This window comes from Ailuropoda melanoleuca, chromosome 8, assembly GCF_002007445.2.
Source record: "Ailuropoda melanoleuca isolate Jingjing chromosome 8, ASM200744v2, whole genome shotgun sequence".
NCBI classification, from domain to species: Eukaryota; Metazoa; Chordata; class Mammalia; order Carnivora; family Ursidae; genus Ailuropoda; species Ailuropoda melanoleuca.
This window is the reverse complement of record NC_048225.1, coordinates 41,265,394-41,282,037: the sequence shown is the minus strand read 5'-3', so window position 1 is coordinate 41,282,037 and position 16,644 is coordinate 41,265,394. Positions and strand designations below refer to the sequence as shown.

The window sequence follows — 16,644 nt, the reverse complement described above, 5'->3', positions numbered from 1 at the left end:
TTAAAAAAATAAATAAATAAATAAAATGGGAGTAAAATACCTGGATGCCTGTATCACTGGATTGTTGTGAGGATAAAGTGAAATAGTGGTTTTATAATGAAAATCTCAGCATTAGAAAAAATCCAAGGTCTCCTCGATCATCTATCCCTTGCTCAAAATCTCCATATACCAACATCTCGATAAGTAAATTACAAATTTATATGTAAGAATTTCCAGAGGCATAAAATTCTCAATCCGGTATGGAAGCCCATTTTTGTTTGTGCAGCTCTGAACATTGTTAGTGAGTGGGCACACAGTGAAATCTACATTATGCCACTTCATAATTAATAGTTTGCTATATCTGACTGGTGATTGGTTACCAACCTCCAAAGTAGGCTCACTCTGGTCATTTCATAAATTGCTCAATAACTCAACCCCACATTTTACAGGATTGGATTGTTTGGACCATATTGATAATGTTATTGCAAGATTCTTGAATTCTTAACTAATCCTCACAATGCTTCCATGAACTATAAAAATTATTTTGTACCTTCTGGCATTAGTATATGCATTCGTTGTGCTAGAAAGAGTGTTGTGTAATTAGTGAGTCTCACATTTGGGTCACTTAAGGTAGTCAAACCAAACCTATCCCAAACAGCCTTAGTCATGAACTAATAAGTTATGCATATGAAAACATTTTCAAAGCACCGTAACCAATAAAAAGGACTAATAGTGTTATTGTTTAAAAACCTCAGTCAAACTGAGGGCCTCAGAGGGGAGGGGGGTGGAGGAATGGGATAGACTGGTGATGGGTAGTAAAGAGGGCAAGTATTGCATGGTGCACTGGGTGTTATACGCAACTAATGAATCATCAAACTTTACATCGGAAACCGGGGATGTACTGTGGTGACTAACATAATATAATAAAAAAACATTAAAATAAAAAAAAAAAACCTCGGTCATGTTTTGCTTCCTTGTTTTGCTTTGAGCATAAAGAAGCAATAAATTTAAACCAAAACAATTTTGACTTGTTAAAACTTACACTCTGAGTATGTTCTAGACAAGGATAATATTAATTCATACATATCTTTCTTCCAGATTTAATTATACTCTCTTCTGAAAAAAAAAAATAGTTATAAGACTAAACTGGTAATTTTCTATTACAGTATACCTGGACCAGAACTGACTGCCTTCAGTCCCTACCTGCATTTATGTGTATCTTCTTTATCAAAAACAATAGGCAATTGGAGCAACTTTAAATGTGAAAATTATGAGGTGTTCAATGAATTTCAGAAAACTGAAAAATCTCTATAATCACCATAGCAGAAGTACAGATAATATAATGTATAACACAAAAAAAAATTTCACTTCACTGAATGATGGCCACAAAAACATTCATATTAGCTTAAATCTAAGCTTCTCTAGACATCTGCCACTAGACCTCTTCTTATATTACTGGTATAACCAGGCAACTCACAAGATCCCAAATAATCAGGAATATTTTAGTCTTCCAAAGCCTGAAATTGTAACTGGGAATCTGCTGAATGTATAATAAGACATACATCAACGGATGTAAAGGATACTTACCTTCTGTGTGCACAGCTGACACATAGGTCCAGTTGTACCTCTTCACTATGTCCACCATAGCCCGTGCCTGCTGAGCATCTGAAGGTACGACCCTCATGAAGTACTTGAACAAAGTCTTGTCACTCAGATCCATGCTTGTTGCCGAGTAAGCAATCTGAGGTATGTTGAAAAGCTGGAGCAAGTTCTGGACCTGAATTGCCACAGAACTGGAGCCAGGCCCAATGACCCCTACAATGGGCTTCTTAGAGCGGAAGGAAGAGGAAGACCCATCCACGCAGCGCACCAAACCTTCTTCTTCTTCTGAAGAAATGAGGGAGTCCCTTATGAACTCAATGCTCTGCTCTAGGGCCACAGCCGAATGCCAGCAGGAATCCCTTATCTCACAACCCAGTGTGATGTTGGGCAAGAGTGTGGGGTCTGAGTTGATCCTTTCCAGAGTATGCAGCATGGCTTCCACTCTCTGAATGCCATACTGTTCACGAACCGCCCCACACTTCCTCTCATGAACTTTGTCCACCGTGGGCTGGTGATGGACAGAAAAGAGAGCTCCAATAATGATGTCACCCGGCATGTGAGCCACCACCCTCCTCTCACTGGATTGTGCACTCCCACGGACATCTTCTTTCAGAAGCAGAACTGACAGGATCAACAGGAGGACCATTTTAGGAAAGGAGTTCAAGCTAATAAAGATAGCATCGTGGGGAAAATTTAGGAGAGTTCTGATAGATAGAATCAAACAACGTCCTATGTTGGGTGGCAAACCAAGGAATTAGCCAGTAATTTAGACGTGCTCTCTAAAGGACCACCATGTCCCCACGTACCATTGAGTTAGATGCATCCATGTGATCATGATCTTCAAAACCTGAAAAAAAATAGCACGGGTATTTAGCAACGTAAGTACAACTAGTTTGGGAAACTCTAATGGTCTATACTAGTAGACTTTGATTATGTAAATTAAGAATATAATCTTTTTGAAAAAGCAATCTAAAAATCTTTAAGACTCTTCTTTGTCTCTTTTGTAATTTTGTAATTTGATGAAACAATCTGATAGAACTTCTTGATCCTACTTTACATAAATCAGTATTTTTTTCATTTGTTCATTTGGAGTACACAAAAGCAAATCTTATGTGTGGTAGGCCAAATGATACTCTTATGTGGAGATGAGAGAAAGCACCCTAAAAACAAAAATATGGCATGAACAGAAAACTTTAGGGAGTATGCAACCCAAAATAAAAAACACTAGTTATCTCTGGGTGATGGTACTTTTTGTTTTAGAAATACTTTTTTTTTTCCAAATTTTCAACATTAATCATGTATTAACTATGAAATCACAAAAATAAAGTAACGTTTTAATAAAGACTATATAACCCCTCTTCAAATGCAATGTAAGGCAAGCTGAACAATCTTCCCAATAAGTATTGTGTCCAGTTTCCATGTAATACAGAACAAAGACATACGAGGCCAGGTAGGTATTTCCAAGCTAAATGAACTACAGGAAAGAAGGAAGAGGGTTGGGGTATTGCAGAGTAAAATGTTACCCAACTAGGTAGAAAAACAAAGTGAAATGGGCACCAGTTTTTGGCAAAAATAGCATTTAGTTCAAATTCCAGTTCTGCTATTAAGAATTATTAATAAAGTATTCAACCTCTCAGTACCAGAATTTTCTCATCCAAAAAGTCCCATCATATGTACTAAGCTACCCTTATGGTAATCAACATAAGATATCAACTATGCAAAAGTTTTGTATATTGAATAGGACTATATATGTTCAGGACATGACTTTTTCTGTTATTACATTTCCAAGGGCATTCTGTAGCTATGTGGTGAGGACAGAAATTTCTCTGGCAACCCACTCAGTCCTCCAGAGTCTTCAGAGTAATTACAGAGTCTTGGAATAAAATTCACAGTAATCAGTCCTCTATCTCTGGTCCAGGAGGAAAAAAAAATTCCATATCATAAAGACTCCAAGGGCTGGAAGGATGCATGTTTAGAACTATCCTTCCAAGTAGAAACTTAGTACAGTTTTGAATATAGTCATCTATTTGAGTTTAAACTCCCAGGAAGAGGGAAATTTGTTCCAAATTGCCTATAGCAAATTCTAGCAGAGTTTGTAAAAGGGAACTGACAAATTAGTGATTTGGGTTATTGAAATAATTGTATAAGAGACTTATTTGGCACGTTATCCTCTCTGGAGCCAAGGATCTCAAATTGTTTTCAAGTGACTGACTCTCTAAGCAGAACCTTTCAAAGACAGGTGATGCTTCTTCAGGAATTTATACAAATATGATGCTTCTTCAAGAATACTAACGGTTTTCAAAACCCATCAGATTTGCAAAAATTCTAGTCCACACACCAAGTGAAGATGACCTGAATCACAGCTCTAATCACTCCTCAGCTCCCACCATTTCCAACACTGCCTTTTACTGTTTCTTATGGCAACAGAGAAAGGCGGCCTTGCATAGTGCCAAACATTAAAATAAAAAAACCTTATCAAATAACTAGGTGTTCCAGGATAACTAGGTGTTTAGCAATATATAGGGCAAAAAATCAGTTTTGGTATAGAAGTTGGCAATGTAGGCAGGGGGCAGGGAAAAAGACTGATATTAACTCTCTCATTTGGGAAATTACCTGACTATTCTCAAGATTTCCCTTCACTTGCTTAGACCAAAGACGTACAGACCGATGCTTATTCTCATGAACATGTGAACTCTACTTCAGGCCAAAAAAAAAAAAAATACATATATGTAGGTAAAAGAAATTACAATGTCTTGTTAAATCCAGAACGTTACTGAACAAACTCAATAACAAAACAGGACTCACTTTTATTACATAAGAGCATCAAAGTGATAAGCAAGACTAGAAGTGGCTTAAAAATGGTGAAACTAAAATATTCCTATGAATTTTATTTGTTAGAATTATTTTAGGCAAGCCCTATATATGGAGACATAGTCAATACACACACACATAAAACACTGAAGTATTACTTTCCATTTATAAGCTAAATTAATTTTTTAACTCATTCAAGAAATATCTACTAACTTTTGAGTGGGCAAGCCTAATGTATGAATCAGCGCAATGGTGTACATTGATAATTGCCATCATTATCTTTCATTGAACACCCATCATCCACCAGGCACTTGTTCATTAACTCATTTAACAAATATTGATGGCATGCCTATGCCATGACTCTGTCCTCGAAATTAAGTATTCAAGAGAGAACAGGTGATACATGCTTCCTATTGGGCTCACAGATCAGTAGTATAAAAGGTGACTTTAGCTAGAGCCTGGTAAATGCAAAGAACGATAAAAGAAAGAAGGCAGTCATGTGAAAAGTATGGCCAGAGCATAAATAATGGGAGCAACTGTGGTACAAGATGAGGCTGCAAAAATAAGAAAGGGCCAGACCATGTAGGATCATGTAAGCTATTAAAAGGAATTTGGATGTTAAGAGCAACAGAAAACCATTGAGATATAAACAAACAACTGGCACAATCCAATCTTACAAAAGATTGTTCTAGCTGCTCATTGTTCTGGATAATGGACAGAAGAAATCTGATTAGGAGACCTGAATAATCTAAGTAAGGAATTACAGTGGCTTCACTATTATTGGGGACAGCAGATATAGAAAGAAGTGGACACAATCAGATATATTTTGCAAGTAGAATCAACTGGACTTGTGATGGACTGGATGTGGGTTATAAGGTAGAGAAAAATTAAGGTCTACTCCTAGGTTTTGAGTCTAAAAACAAGTGTATTTTACCGTTAAAAGATATGGGATGGACTGGTACAGAAACAGATGGAGGCAGAGAAAAACTGAGTAATTTTATCTTGAACATGTTAAATGTGAGACACTTGTAAAGCACCTAGGTGCAGGTGCCAAACAGGAGGGTGGCTATATAAGGCTGGACCAAGACGAGTGATCTGGGTTAGAGATGTCAACTGAGGGTCACCAAGACATAAAATCTTTGCAATGAATATAATCACCTGGAGAGCAAGTATAAATAAAGAAAAGGTGGAGCTGAGAAGTAAGCCCCACAGAGAGGTCAGATTGTGGAAAAGCCAGAGAAGGAAACAAAGGCAAGTCATAAAGTAAGGAGAGAACATAAGAACATGTGATATAAGAGGAACCAAAAGAGAAAGTCCTGGGCAATTTATATTCACAGACACACATAGGGCTTTCATGTTGCAAATAATAAAATATATCCTGTTCTCCCAAAAATATTATTTTCTGTGTGCATTGAGTATCTGTGTGTGGATGTGTCTGTGTGTGGCATGTGTGTGGCAATAATCCTTATAACAACCTTGAGATGTAAGTATTATTTTATTGTATCTATTTTACAAATGATGTAATTGGTTTTGATAAGTCAAAAATTGGCCAGTCATTCATAGCATAGCATATAAAGGTATGGAATCACATTCGTTGTGTGCCAACGAAACATAAATGAACGAATGAATGAATGAATGAATGAATAACTAGCCCATCCCTTAGAAAGTGATGGACTTAGAATTTATGTCACGTAGCCTCTCTGAGCCTAAATTGGAATGACAATAGTATAACTCAAAGGGTTTTAATGAGGATTGAATGAGATATTTCAAAATAGTCCTTTTATAAAATCTTCCCAGATCCTTCACATTGTAGTATTTGCTCTAATCCCTGAATTCACATGACATTTTTATTGATACTTTGTGTTTATTACTAAGCTAATATTATAGCTATTTATACATGTTTTATCTTCCAACACACTTTGGATCCCTTAAAGGTTAAATTGATGCTATATATGGCACCTGGTATAATCCTTACACAAGGATTAATAAATTCTGCTGCATGAACAAATAAACACAGTGAATTGCCTCCACTGGGCTTTCTGGTCAACTACCTGATTGAGGTTCCAAAATAGTATCCCTTGCCCCACCCTGGAAAATTTAAAATGGATAATACAACTCCCTCCATCCAATGGGTTCAGGCAACAGAGGTCCTCAAAAAGAGAAGGCGGCACTGACAACGTAGCAGGCAGAAACTTTTAGAGTTCCCCATGGCTTTTCAACATATTAAGGAAAATTGCATCACAGAACTAGAGAGAGCCCTGTAGATAACTCAGTTTAATTGAGACTCACAAATATTAAATGATTTTTGGCAGGCCTGGGACCAAAACCCAGCAAAACGCCATCTCAAAACCCAGGTTTTTTTTTTTTTTTTTTTAAAGATTTTATTATTTATTCGACAGAGCTAGAGACAGCCAGCGAGAGAGGGAACACAAGCAGGGGGAGTGGGAGAGGAAGAAGCAGGCTCATATCGGAGGAGCCTGATGTGGGGCTCGATCCCGTAACGCCGGGATCACGCCCTGAGCCGAAGGCAGATGCTTAACCACTGTGCCACCCAGGAGCCCCTCAAAACCCAGGTTTAATCACATTCTACAACTTGATATCTGCTCTTCCATAATTTTCTAAACATATAATTTTTATCATATTTTTAAATTCAAATAGTGTTAGTATGAAATCTATATCAATATATCTTATTATTCTCTATATATTGTAAATATTTTCCATATTGGTTCATTTTGTTGATGGGGACAACAATAACAAAATTAAAATACAAAGAGAGCTTACCACGTGCTAGGCACTATGCTTAGTGTTTCACATGAAATATCATTTGTCATAAAAAAAACTGTAAGATAAATAATTTTATGCATATTTTACAGATGAGGGATCTGAGGCTCAGATAGATGGAATGGTTTGGTTAATATTCTAAAGCAAGTGACTATCAGAGCCAAGATTCACACTCAGAACACCCATTTCTTTTTAACAGCTGCATAACATTCAATTATATGATTATACCAAAAGTTATTTAATTATCCCCTATTAGTAGATATTTATATTGTTATAAATAATGTATTTTGCTTACATTTGAAAGTATTTCTATAGGACAAATGCATGATATTGCTAACATAAGCATTTTCACACTTTACTATCAATCAACCTCCTATACAGGTTCATGGGTGAGGCCATTTCTCCTTAGTTATCTCACCATGAAGTACATGCATTTACTTAACAAGAGTCTTGGAGGAAACAAAAAAAAGGAGGGGAAATAGTAATACTGTATTACTTTCTCAATTTATAGAACCTTTTCCCATTATTAATCCCACTTCAACCTACAACAAAATTACTGCCAAGAACATATGATTATCCCATTTCATATATTAGGAAATGGAGTCTCCAAAAGAATAAATTATTTGCTTTAAGTTATAACTCTGAGGTTGAGAGGTTATAGATTGGTAGCAAAAAAAAAAAAATCAGGGTCTTGTTATAGATAAGAAGGAGGAATTAACTAATACAATGATTTAAAAAGCTTTCAAAATTTTACACATCTACAACCTAATATATGGAGAGTTTTAATTCAATCAAAAGCAGTAAATGATAGGAGTTTACATAGTGTAACATATATATTATATATATAATAAATCTATACACACACACACACCAATCTGTGATTGGTTTAGTGTCTTATTTTCAGAACCACTGTTTGCTTTATTCAATAATATATTTCTTGGCTCACAGCATAATCAAATTAATCACTATCCCATTACAGAAAGCAGTAGACATATATTTAATATATTTAATATGCATAAAAGTATAAAAGTATTCTGCCTTCTATTATGTATACATAAAAGTATACAGTCTCCTATTGTATCCTAAATGAAGAAAAAATGTTGGTGGGTAGAATTTGCATAAATGGCAACTTACACTGTAACCAGATTCACAGCTCATATTGTCTTTTATTTTCAATAATCTTCTCAAACACTGACCATCTTTCTGGCACAGATGTCTCTTATATAACTTAATCCCCACACAAGCAAATCACACAGTTCGGGACATCAACACTAAAATGATTCCTTCTGCCTGAGCAATAGCCTCATCCCAAATAGACAGGGGTGTCAATATTGCATGTGACGTGAATGCCTTTGATGTATTTTCCTGAAAACAAGTGCATCCCATAGATAAGAGACACTCTGAGGTATGATGCTGAGAGCTTTATAGTCTAGGAAAGCTCCTTTGTTGTAGCTACCTCAAGTACCCATCTGTGACCTTGTAAACAAGAAAGCCCAGCACCCTCTCTGTTTAGCCCAGATCCAAAAATATGTCATATTTTCAACAAAACCCCCTTAACCCAAAAAGGGCCACAAAATAACATTGTACAAAAGTGAAATCTGTTATTTTCTGCATTAATTAAAAGGTGTTGGCACTAGAATAAAGCCACTAAATCATCGTAAATCATGAAACAACTGGTTTAGTAGTCCATGAAGACCTGAAACAGCCTTCTACAGCAAAGCAATAAAAATGATGTAATCCACCGTTAACTAGTCTCAATTTAATTATCAAGCAGGGATTCCAGGCATCTTCCCATTTTGCAGCCTTCAGCTGCTTTCTTATTATTTATGGCATACCTCGAAAGACGGTAAAGCATTACAGTGCATATTATATTACTTATCATCAGGTGCTTGAAAATGTGCTTTTGCATTTCTAACTCGATCTCTAGTTACTTATTAATAGCTAATATTTATTTGGTGACTACTTTGTGTTAAATAATGCATTAACATTATTTAATGTAAGTCTCAAAATGACCCTGTGAGGTACGTATGATTACTACCTACATTAAATATCTCTAGAAATTGAGGTTTTGAAGTGAAGAATTTTGCCAGGAGTCTCATACCTATAATAAATGGCAGGGTCAGGACATGAACCCAACTCTCTCTGGCTCCAAAGCCCACACTCAACATAATCAGATGATAATGTCTCCCAAAAACCAAATGGGTTGGCTGGTTAAACCTTATGCATTGATTGCAAAACATTCCGGAGACTCTCTTTGCTTTCCATTACAAGTTTATGCAATGCCAGCCCACTACATTTAGAAGCCATACAAACCAACTAAATAAATAGAGTAGCTCTATTTCCTGGAATCATTTAGATCACAGTTCCCCACCCTTAGCACTGTAGACATATTGCTGTGGAGGTTTACTGTCCTGTGCATTGTAGGTGTTTAGCAGCATCCTTGGTCTCCAGATGCCAATAGCAAACACACCTCCTCTAGTGGTAACAAATGAAAATGTCCCCAGAGACTGTCAAATGTCCCCTGCAGGTCAAAGTCATCCCCAGCTGAAAACTCCTGATTTATGTCCTGACAAGTTCTTCATAAGCATCAAAAAAGAATATAACTAAGAGCTAATGATCTGGATTTGTCAGTCCCAGAAAACTTTTTCCTGAAACGCCCTAATAATTTAAGGACAGTAGTTTGGAATAGGCTTATCTTATCCCTTCTTTACTTTGTAACTTCTTTCTATCTGCATTATATTGTTTTAAAGGTTACACTTTCAATTTGAGAAATATAGACTAAACCCTAAGAGTGAAGGATGATATCGCCTTACATTAAATAAGCATGGTTCTGAGTAGCCATAAGTTGTAATAAATGAATGAGACGAGTATCCTCTGATACACTTTATCATTTCAAAGACCATTTTTAATATGAAATATCAAGTTCATTTTAACAAGACAAAGAACATTTTATATAGTAATTATACATTGGTTTTTCAAAATCTCATTTTTATTTTTAAAAAGGTAATTATGTTATTTACCTTTCTTCTTAGTCTTTAAAGATTTCTACATTGTTATGTATTAAGACAAACTGATTTTTAAGAAATATTTTTCAATTATTCCTCTGCAAAATATTATAAATGTAAACAGGTTACATTATCATTATTATTATTATTACAGTGCCCACTAGCACCATTATGATTATGATATTTTAATTTTCCTCAGAACAATTATGTTTAAGAGCATAAAGTTTAAGAGCAATGACCTATAGCTAGACTTACTGTGAAAACTAATCATTAGGGAATTATTCATAGGTCTGCTATTTTTATAAGACCAACAGAGACCAACTTTCATAAGACCAACATAAAATACATTTTTCACATCTAAATCTTTACTTTAAATTTCCTAACTAGTTTGACTAAAATAAGAGAAGATATTTGAAACAGCAATTATGTACAAACCACAGGGTTGCTGAGGAGATTAAATTCAGTAAGAAGGGAAAGGTAGGAAACATTTGATATTCAAAGGCCTAGATGGGATTAATAGTCACAACTACCATTTCTACACTGTTTAATTGTAGGTCTGGAACTTTGCTTATATTTGTACAATTAATTCATCATAATTATTCAATGTGCCTTATAGTGTTACAACCTGTTCCCCATTTTTTTAAGTAGTCCCCATGCCCAGCATGGAACCCAACATGGGGCTTGAGCTTACAACCCTGATGTCAAGACCTGAGCTAACAGCAAGAGTCAGATGCCTAACCAACTGAGCCACCCAAGTGCCCCCCTGTGCCCCGTTTGAAAAATGAGGAAAACAGAGGCAGAGCAATTAAAGTAACCCACTCTAGGTTAATAGCTAGTAATCCCATAAAAAGATGGGATTCCAACTCAGGCAATCTTGTACAAGGGTCTGCCCTTGCAATCATACCACGACTCACTGGAAACCACAATGAAACAATTCCATGATGTTTAACCACACCATAGGTTAAAGTTACCTAATGTAATGAAAGAGGGTAAGTTTGATTTCCAACCAATCGGATGTGTGTATTTATTTATTTGTCCCATTTCATTTGATGGTGGAAAGAAAACAACAGCAAAAACAACTCAGTTTTAACAACAGAGAACTAAGAACAAATATTGTTTTGCATAATTGTTATGAGGATTAAATAACAAAGTGTGGTATGGCGCCCAACATGCTCAAGAAAGGGTAGTTGTTGGATCAAGGATGAGCCTGAACCAAGACTTTTGCTTGGTTCCTCTTCGGACTAAAGGTAGATATATAATTCAAACAAGACTAGAACTGGTAAAATCTAGATTTCTTTTCTTCCCCTGTGAATGTAAAGGAAATGAAAACAAGCCTATGGCATAATGTTTTTTAGAACTACGTTTTAACTGACTGAGATGAAGAAATACCAGGAAGACTGTCTTTTACAAACAGTTGAAAATTCAAAATCAAAATTCATTTGTTATTTTTCACATCATGAACTAAAAAATATTTCTTTTGATGTTCCTATTTTATGTCCTCCTAAGCTCCATTCATTAATGAAAATAATGACTAAATTATGCTTCAGGACTAGCATTAATAATTCTCTGAATTTAAAAATTAACACATATTTCTAAACTATAGGCTGTTCCTGCTTTGTAGTAATACATCTTCAGCATATTCAAACTCCAAACAAACTGATTAGCTTGAGTATATCCCAATATATATCAAAAGATAGTCTTCAGTATTTTTACAAAGCCGGTTTATACTCTATTAAAATAGCACAGCAAAGAGTATAAAGAAGAATAGTTGGATATGTATCTTTCTTCATCCCATGAGGACAGAAAGCCTGGGAGAGAACAGTATACAAATAAGTATAATATTTTTCATGATTAGTGTTATCTCATATTTTCTATCTATAATTTCACCTATGCTTTATTGGCATTTAATTTAGTTTTTTTAATCTAAAATGCTCTGAAAACTCCATAAAAGAAAATGTGAGACCCCTATAAAATCTTTAATGTGTTTTGAACAAAACTGAGAACATCAGAATTATTAAAATCCTTTAGTCACAAAAGTAATACATATTTTGTGCTGGTTGGACAAAGTTTTCACCTTGGTGTTTGTCACCATGTCCATCACATGGACTATGAAGTGATGGCAAAGGCCTCTGTCTCCCTATGGAAGTAAGTACCTGGATTGTTCAAACATCAACCCCTCTCACAAATAATCTCAGATAAGTGCTTTAACAAATCAACATTGCAGAGTTGGTTTCTCTTTGGGTACGGCCCACAGCCAAAATACTGCCATGTGATGGCAGTGATGCAGGGGGTGCGATGAAAATATCCAGATGACAGATTTTGTCAAACAGAGTGTAAAGGACTAGGGAAAGCTTTTTTCTTAAAAGAAGCAGCTACGTGGGAAGTATTCTACCCTCATTCTTCTCCTAAGAAACCCTGAAGGATCTGTCCGGAGTGCTGAAAAGGTCCCTGCTGGAGAAGGCTTTGTAGGATGTGCATTAACCTGATGAGTTCAAGAAGCAGTATTTTCAAGTCCCAAACTAAACATCCTTTTTTAAACAGAACTGAAATCTATAAAAGACAGAAATAGTCACAACTCATTCTTAAATGTGTAATTCATAGATATAAGAGAGAAATTAAAGGACAAAATTCCTTGTATTCTATGATGGTAATGAGGGGCACAAAGCACACCTAACAAGAGGTAGCATACCTGAACACCCAAAACTCAAAAGAATGTCTAGAATGTTGAATAACTACGGGGATTCTACAGAAAAACTTGGCTTAGCCCCACTGGGGGAAGAGGCTGAACATAGTAAAAGGCGATGTTAACTTGGCTGTCTCAAATGGCTAGAAGCCAACATTAAGAATACAGATTAGCTCTGGCCCAGTCTCAAGGGACTCAGAACAATAAAACAATATGTAGGAAATGAAGAAAAAGGTAGAAGGGAGATGCTGCCTTCCCACTGGCCTGTGTCAATTTCTTAGTGGAAGTGAAGTGCTGGAGAATCTATCTGCCTGGTTACTCAAGCTTACAGTTCAGCCAAGGCACCCCCAGGTTTGTGCCTAAATAAACACAAGTGCTTGTTAACCTCTCCTCAATTTCCCTTCCCCACAGCACCTGCTCTGGAGGGAAATGAGGGCAGTCGGAAATTCCAGCACCAGTTCCAAGAGGCTTCCAGGCAGACTCTTCACTTCCCTTTGTGAGGTCCCAAGTCTGGGTTAGGCTCTGGTCACTGGCTAGCTCATGGGCCTGACTGGGGTTCTTTCCCCAAGTCGCTGTAGCCTGGGTTCCCTCCTCAGCTCCCTGCTCATGCTGCCCCTCCCGGGTAGTTAGCAGGCTGTGTTTCCAAAGGGAAAGATGCGTCCACAGCAGAGGAAAGAGCGGGAGGGAGCAGAATGGGGTTCAGAAAGAAGCACGCTAGCTTGAGTGAGAGCTGTGCTTTCAGCACCACCCGCTGTCCCCCCTCTTCCTGCAGCATGCGCCTCGGTCGCGGCATCTTACCGATCTACTGGGAAGCGATTCTCCTTCCTTCCTTCTCCGCCTCCGCTTCTCCCAATTCCAAGCCCTCCGGTGGTTTGGGGCAGCACAATCTACATTCTAAACACACGCACCTGGCCTTAGGGAGCGGGAACTCAGATCTGAAGGCATGCAGGATCGCTTTCTTAATCCTTGCAGCCATCCCCTCTTTTATACCCCATTGCTCTTGCCTTTTCTCCCAACAGGTTTAACTAAGGCCATCAGCAAATGGAACGGACTTCAAGCTTAAGGTCTGGCCAGCCCTGCTCCACGCTCGTCCCACTCTCAAACTGTTAGCTACCCAGCAAGCTGATAGCTCCTACATCCTTCCCCGGCACGGGGACACTTGGGCACACAGACCCTTAGCAAGCTTACCCCCCTGTTGGCCGCGCAGCAGACAGCGAGACGCAGTCTAGCTAGCCCCCCATAAAGTTGGGCCGTGCTGATCAGTGGGGCAGAACCGGCCTCTCCATTCCCGGGCTCCCCACCAAGAAGATCTTAAGCTCATCTCCTGCGCTCAGTGTGCACAGAACAGCAGAGCTGAGGGTGGCGTGTGCAGCAATCTCCCTGCTACTGAGAAAGGGGGGAAGGGGAGCTCGCGGAGGAGGGAGGGGTGGTAGTTTGTATTTATAGAGAACAGAGTTCTCAGCGCAACTTTTTGGTGCCACCAAGTGGCACAGTGAGTTCCTTTAGGAACACAGACTTCGGGTCTAATCTGGAGGGGTGAACCAGCTCCGAAGCCAGATGCTCACATGATAAGGGGATTGGAAGCACCCCCAGGACTTGAGTTTTCCCATGTGCACCTTCGTATCTCAGCACCTGGGATGTAGATGCCTCAGTTCTAGGAATGAGCTTGCACTGAGGGGGAAGAAGTACCTATGCCCTCCTTGGACAAGTGGCAGAGGTATCAAGGACAATGGGCAGATGCCAGTTGCCTCCTGGGAGTCTAGGAACCCTTGTCTCGGGAAGAATAGCCATTCTCCTCTCCCTCCTAACCCCTCTGCCCAGATTACAGTATTCTCAGATTTCACTCTAAAACCTTCCTGCCATCTGGAGTGTCCAACCTTTCAAGTAAGTAAGATGCCATTCATTTCCTTGTATTAGAATCAATTCCAGATTATTTCTCAAACCATAGGATTCAAAGAACTTTACAGCTTGCCACCAAACCTCCTCCTTTATTTGTTACCTTAAAAAAGGAAGTGACTTTAGGCTCTGTGGATCTGAATCTCTCCAAACAGCTCTCAGAACTCTAGGTTCCCTTGGTTATAGCTAAGTGTCTGATTGTCCTGCTCAACCATTTCCACAGACTTCTCACCATGCATTACACCAACAGCACAGCCCGGAGCTTGCAAATGTCTTTGATACTTTGAGGGAGAATGCCTTGCAGCTTCATTTATCTGGATTTTCTGGGGGTTCTTCCCTGTATGCAGATCCAAAAACCCATATAATCACAGACAGACATTACTGCACGGAACTTTTTTGCCCTCAAACACAGAAGAATCTCTACATTTTGCAGAAATGGAGGAAATGGAGAAACTGAGTACACAAAGGTTAAGGGACTTTTTCAAGGTCACACATTTTCCTAGAGACCAACCCAGGAACTATCCAGGGTGAGACTAAATGAACACAGTGATGCCAAACCTGACTTCCAGGCTCCTGCTCCTTCTACCACCCCATTCACTCATTCATACTCAACTCCCTTTCCTCCCCCCACCCCCACTGTCCCTCTCTCTGACCCCATCCTTTGCCAAAGTTCCATAAAGAAAACTAGCCTAAGGATATTTCCTTATCCCTACTGGGAGTACATGAACCTGAGTGTGTAGGTCCAGAGTTGCAGGTGTACCCCTTAAAAATGGCCCCCTGTTCTAGAAAACCTCTCCCTCCTGTAGTGCAGTCATGGAAGTGTCATTTTAGAAATGGAACATTGGCATTCACACCAAACCAGGTCCCTCTTTTGCTGCCTCTTTTCAGAGTAAAGCATTAGCAAATGCTCTTCCTAGTCGCCAAACACCTAATGGTCTCAAAAATAGATAAGCCCCCTCCCTTGTTATGCACCCTTTTGTGCACATGTATCGGTATGCGAGAAAGAGAGAGAGAGAGACAGAGATCGAAATCCAAATGCCTCCTTTGGCTCAGATCTCTATTTTCTCCTCTGATTTTTTTAGTTCGTTTTCTATGGAAACGAGCCCACTTAAGTCCCTCACTTATGCAAATAAAAGCAAAATGATCCTCATGAACCTCTCCTTGGAGCCACGCCGCGGTAGCCTGGGCTCCTGACTAGAAATTCGTGTCTGATTCACACAGCACACGTCCTTGCAGGGTGACTTCTAAACTTGCAGGACCTCGCAGCGTCCCTGGCTCCACCAGTTCTCCACCTGCCCACCACCTGCCCTCCTGGGTCCCTTTCGCCCGCGCTCCCGCCCCTCGCCTGAATCCTCTTCGTCCCCGTGCTGGGGGAGGGGCTCCGGCGGTATCCTACATCCGTGGTGACTCTCGAGCTGAAAGAAAGAAAACCGCGCTGTGCTTACCAGGTGCGCGCCCTGAGCCTGGCGCCCCCAGCCAGCCGCTCCTCGCGGGCTTCCTGCGCTCCCGTGCCGGCCTGCGCTGCAGCTGGAGCGCAAGTGGCGGCGGCGGAGGCAGCGGAGGCGGGAGGCAGAGCGGCTCCGGGGCCCGCTGCGGTGGCGCTCGCGCTCTCGAGCCAGCGCCGGTAGCACGTGCCGAACTCGGGCAGACGCAGCTGGAAGCGCAGCGCAGGGCCGCTTCCTACTCCTGCAGCGCGCGGCGGGGGGGTGCGGTGGACCGACCAGGGCACAGACTCCGTGGGTAACCTGGAGCGTGGAGCCTCGTAGTCTCGGGGTACAGGCGAGAGTAGCCTCGGGCTCCGTCTGCAGCTCTTCAGCTTCCCTCTGGGAGCCGCGGAAGGAGAAGAGCTGTGCGTGGAGGCGTGGGTGGTGTGTCACTCAGAAACTG

The 16,644-nt window shown here is 39.6% G+C and overlaps 1 protein-coding gene across 1 annotated transcript in view; it reads right to left on the bottom strand.

The window, feature by feature from the left end:
* GRM5 (glutamate metabotropic receptor 5) overlaps positions 1 to 14,235 on the bottom strand; it is a 522,903-nt gene extending 508,668 nt beyond the window's left edge. Inside the window, 2 exon segments of the mRNA XM_034666172.1 lie at positions 1,567 to 2,428; positions 13,660 to 14,235. Of these exon segments, the coding sequence (XP_034522063.1) occupies positions 1,567 to 2,227 (661 nt within the window). The 5' untranslated portion in view covers positions 2,228 to 2,428; positions 13,660 to 14,235.
* Positions 14,236 to 16,644: the final 2,409 nt, after the last annotated feature.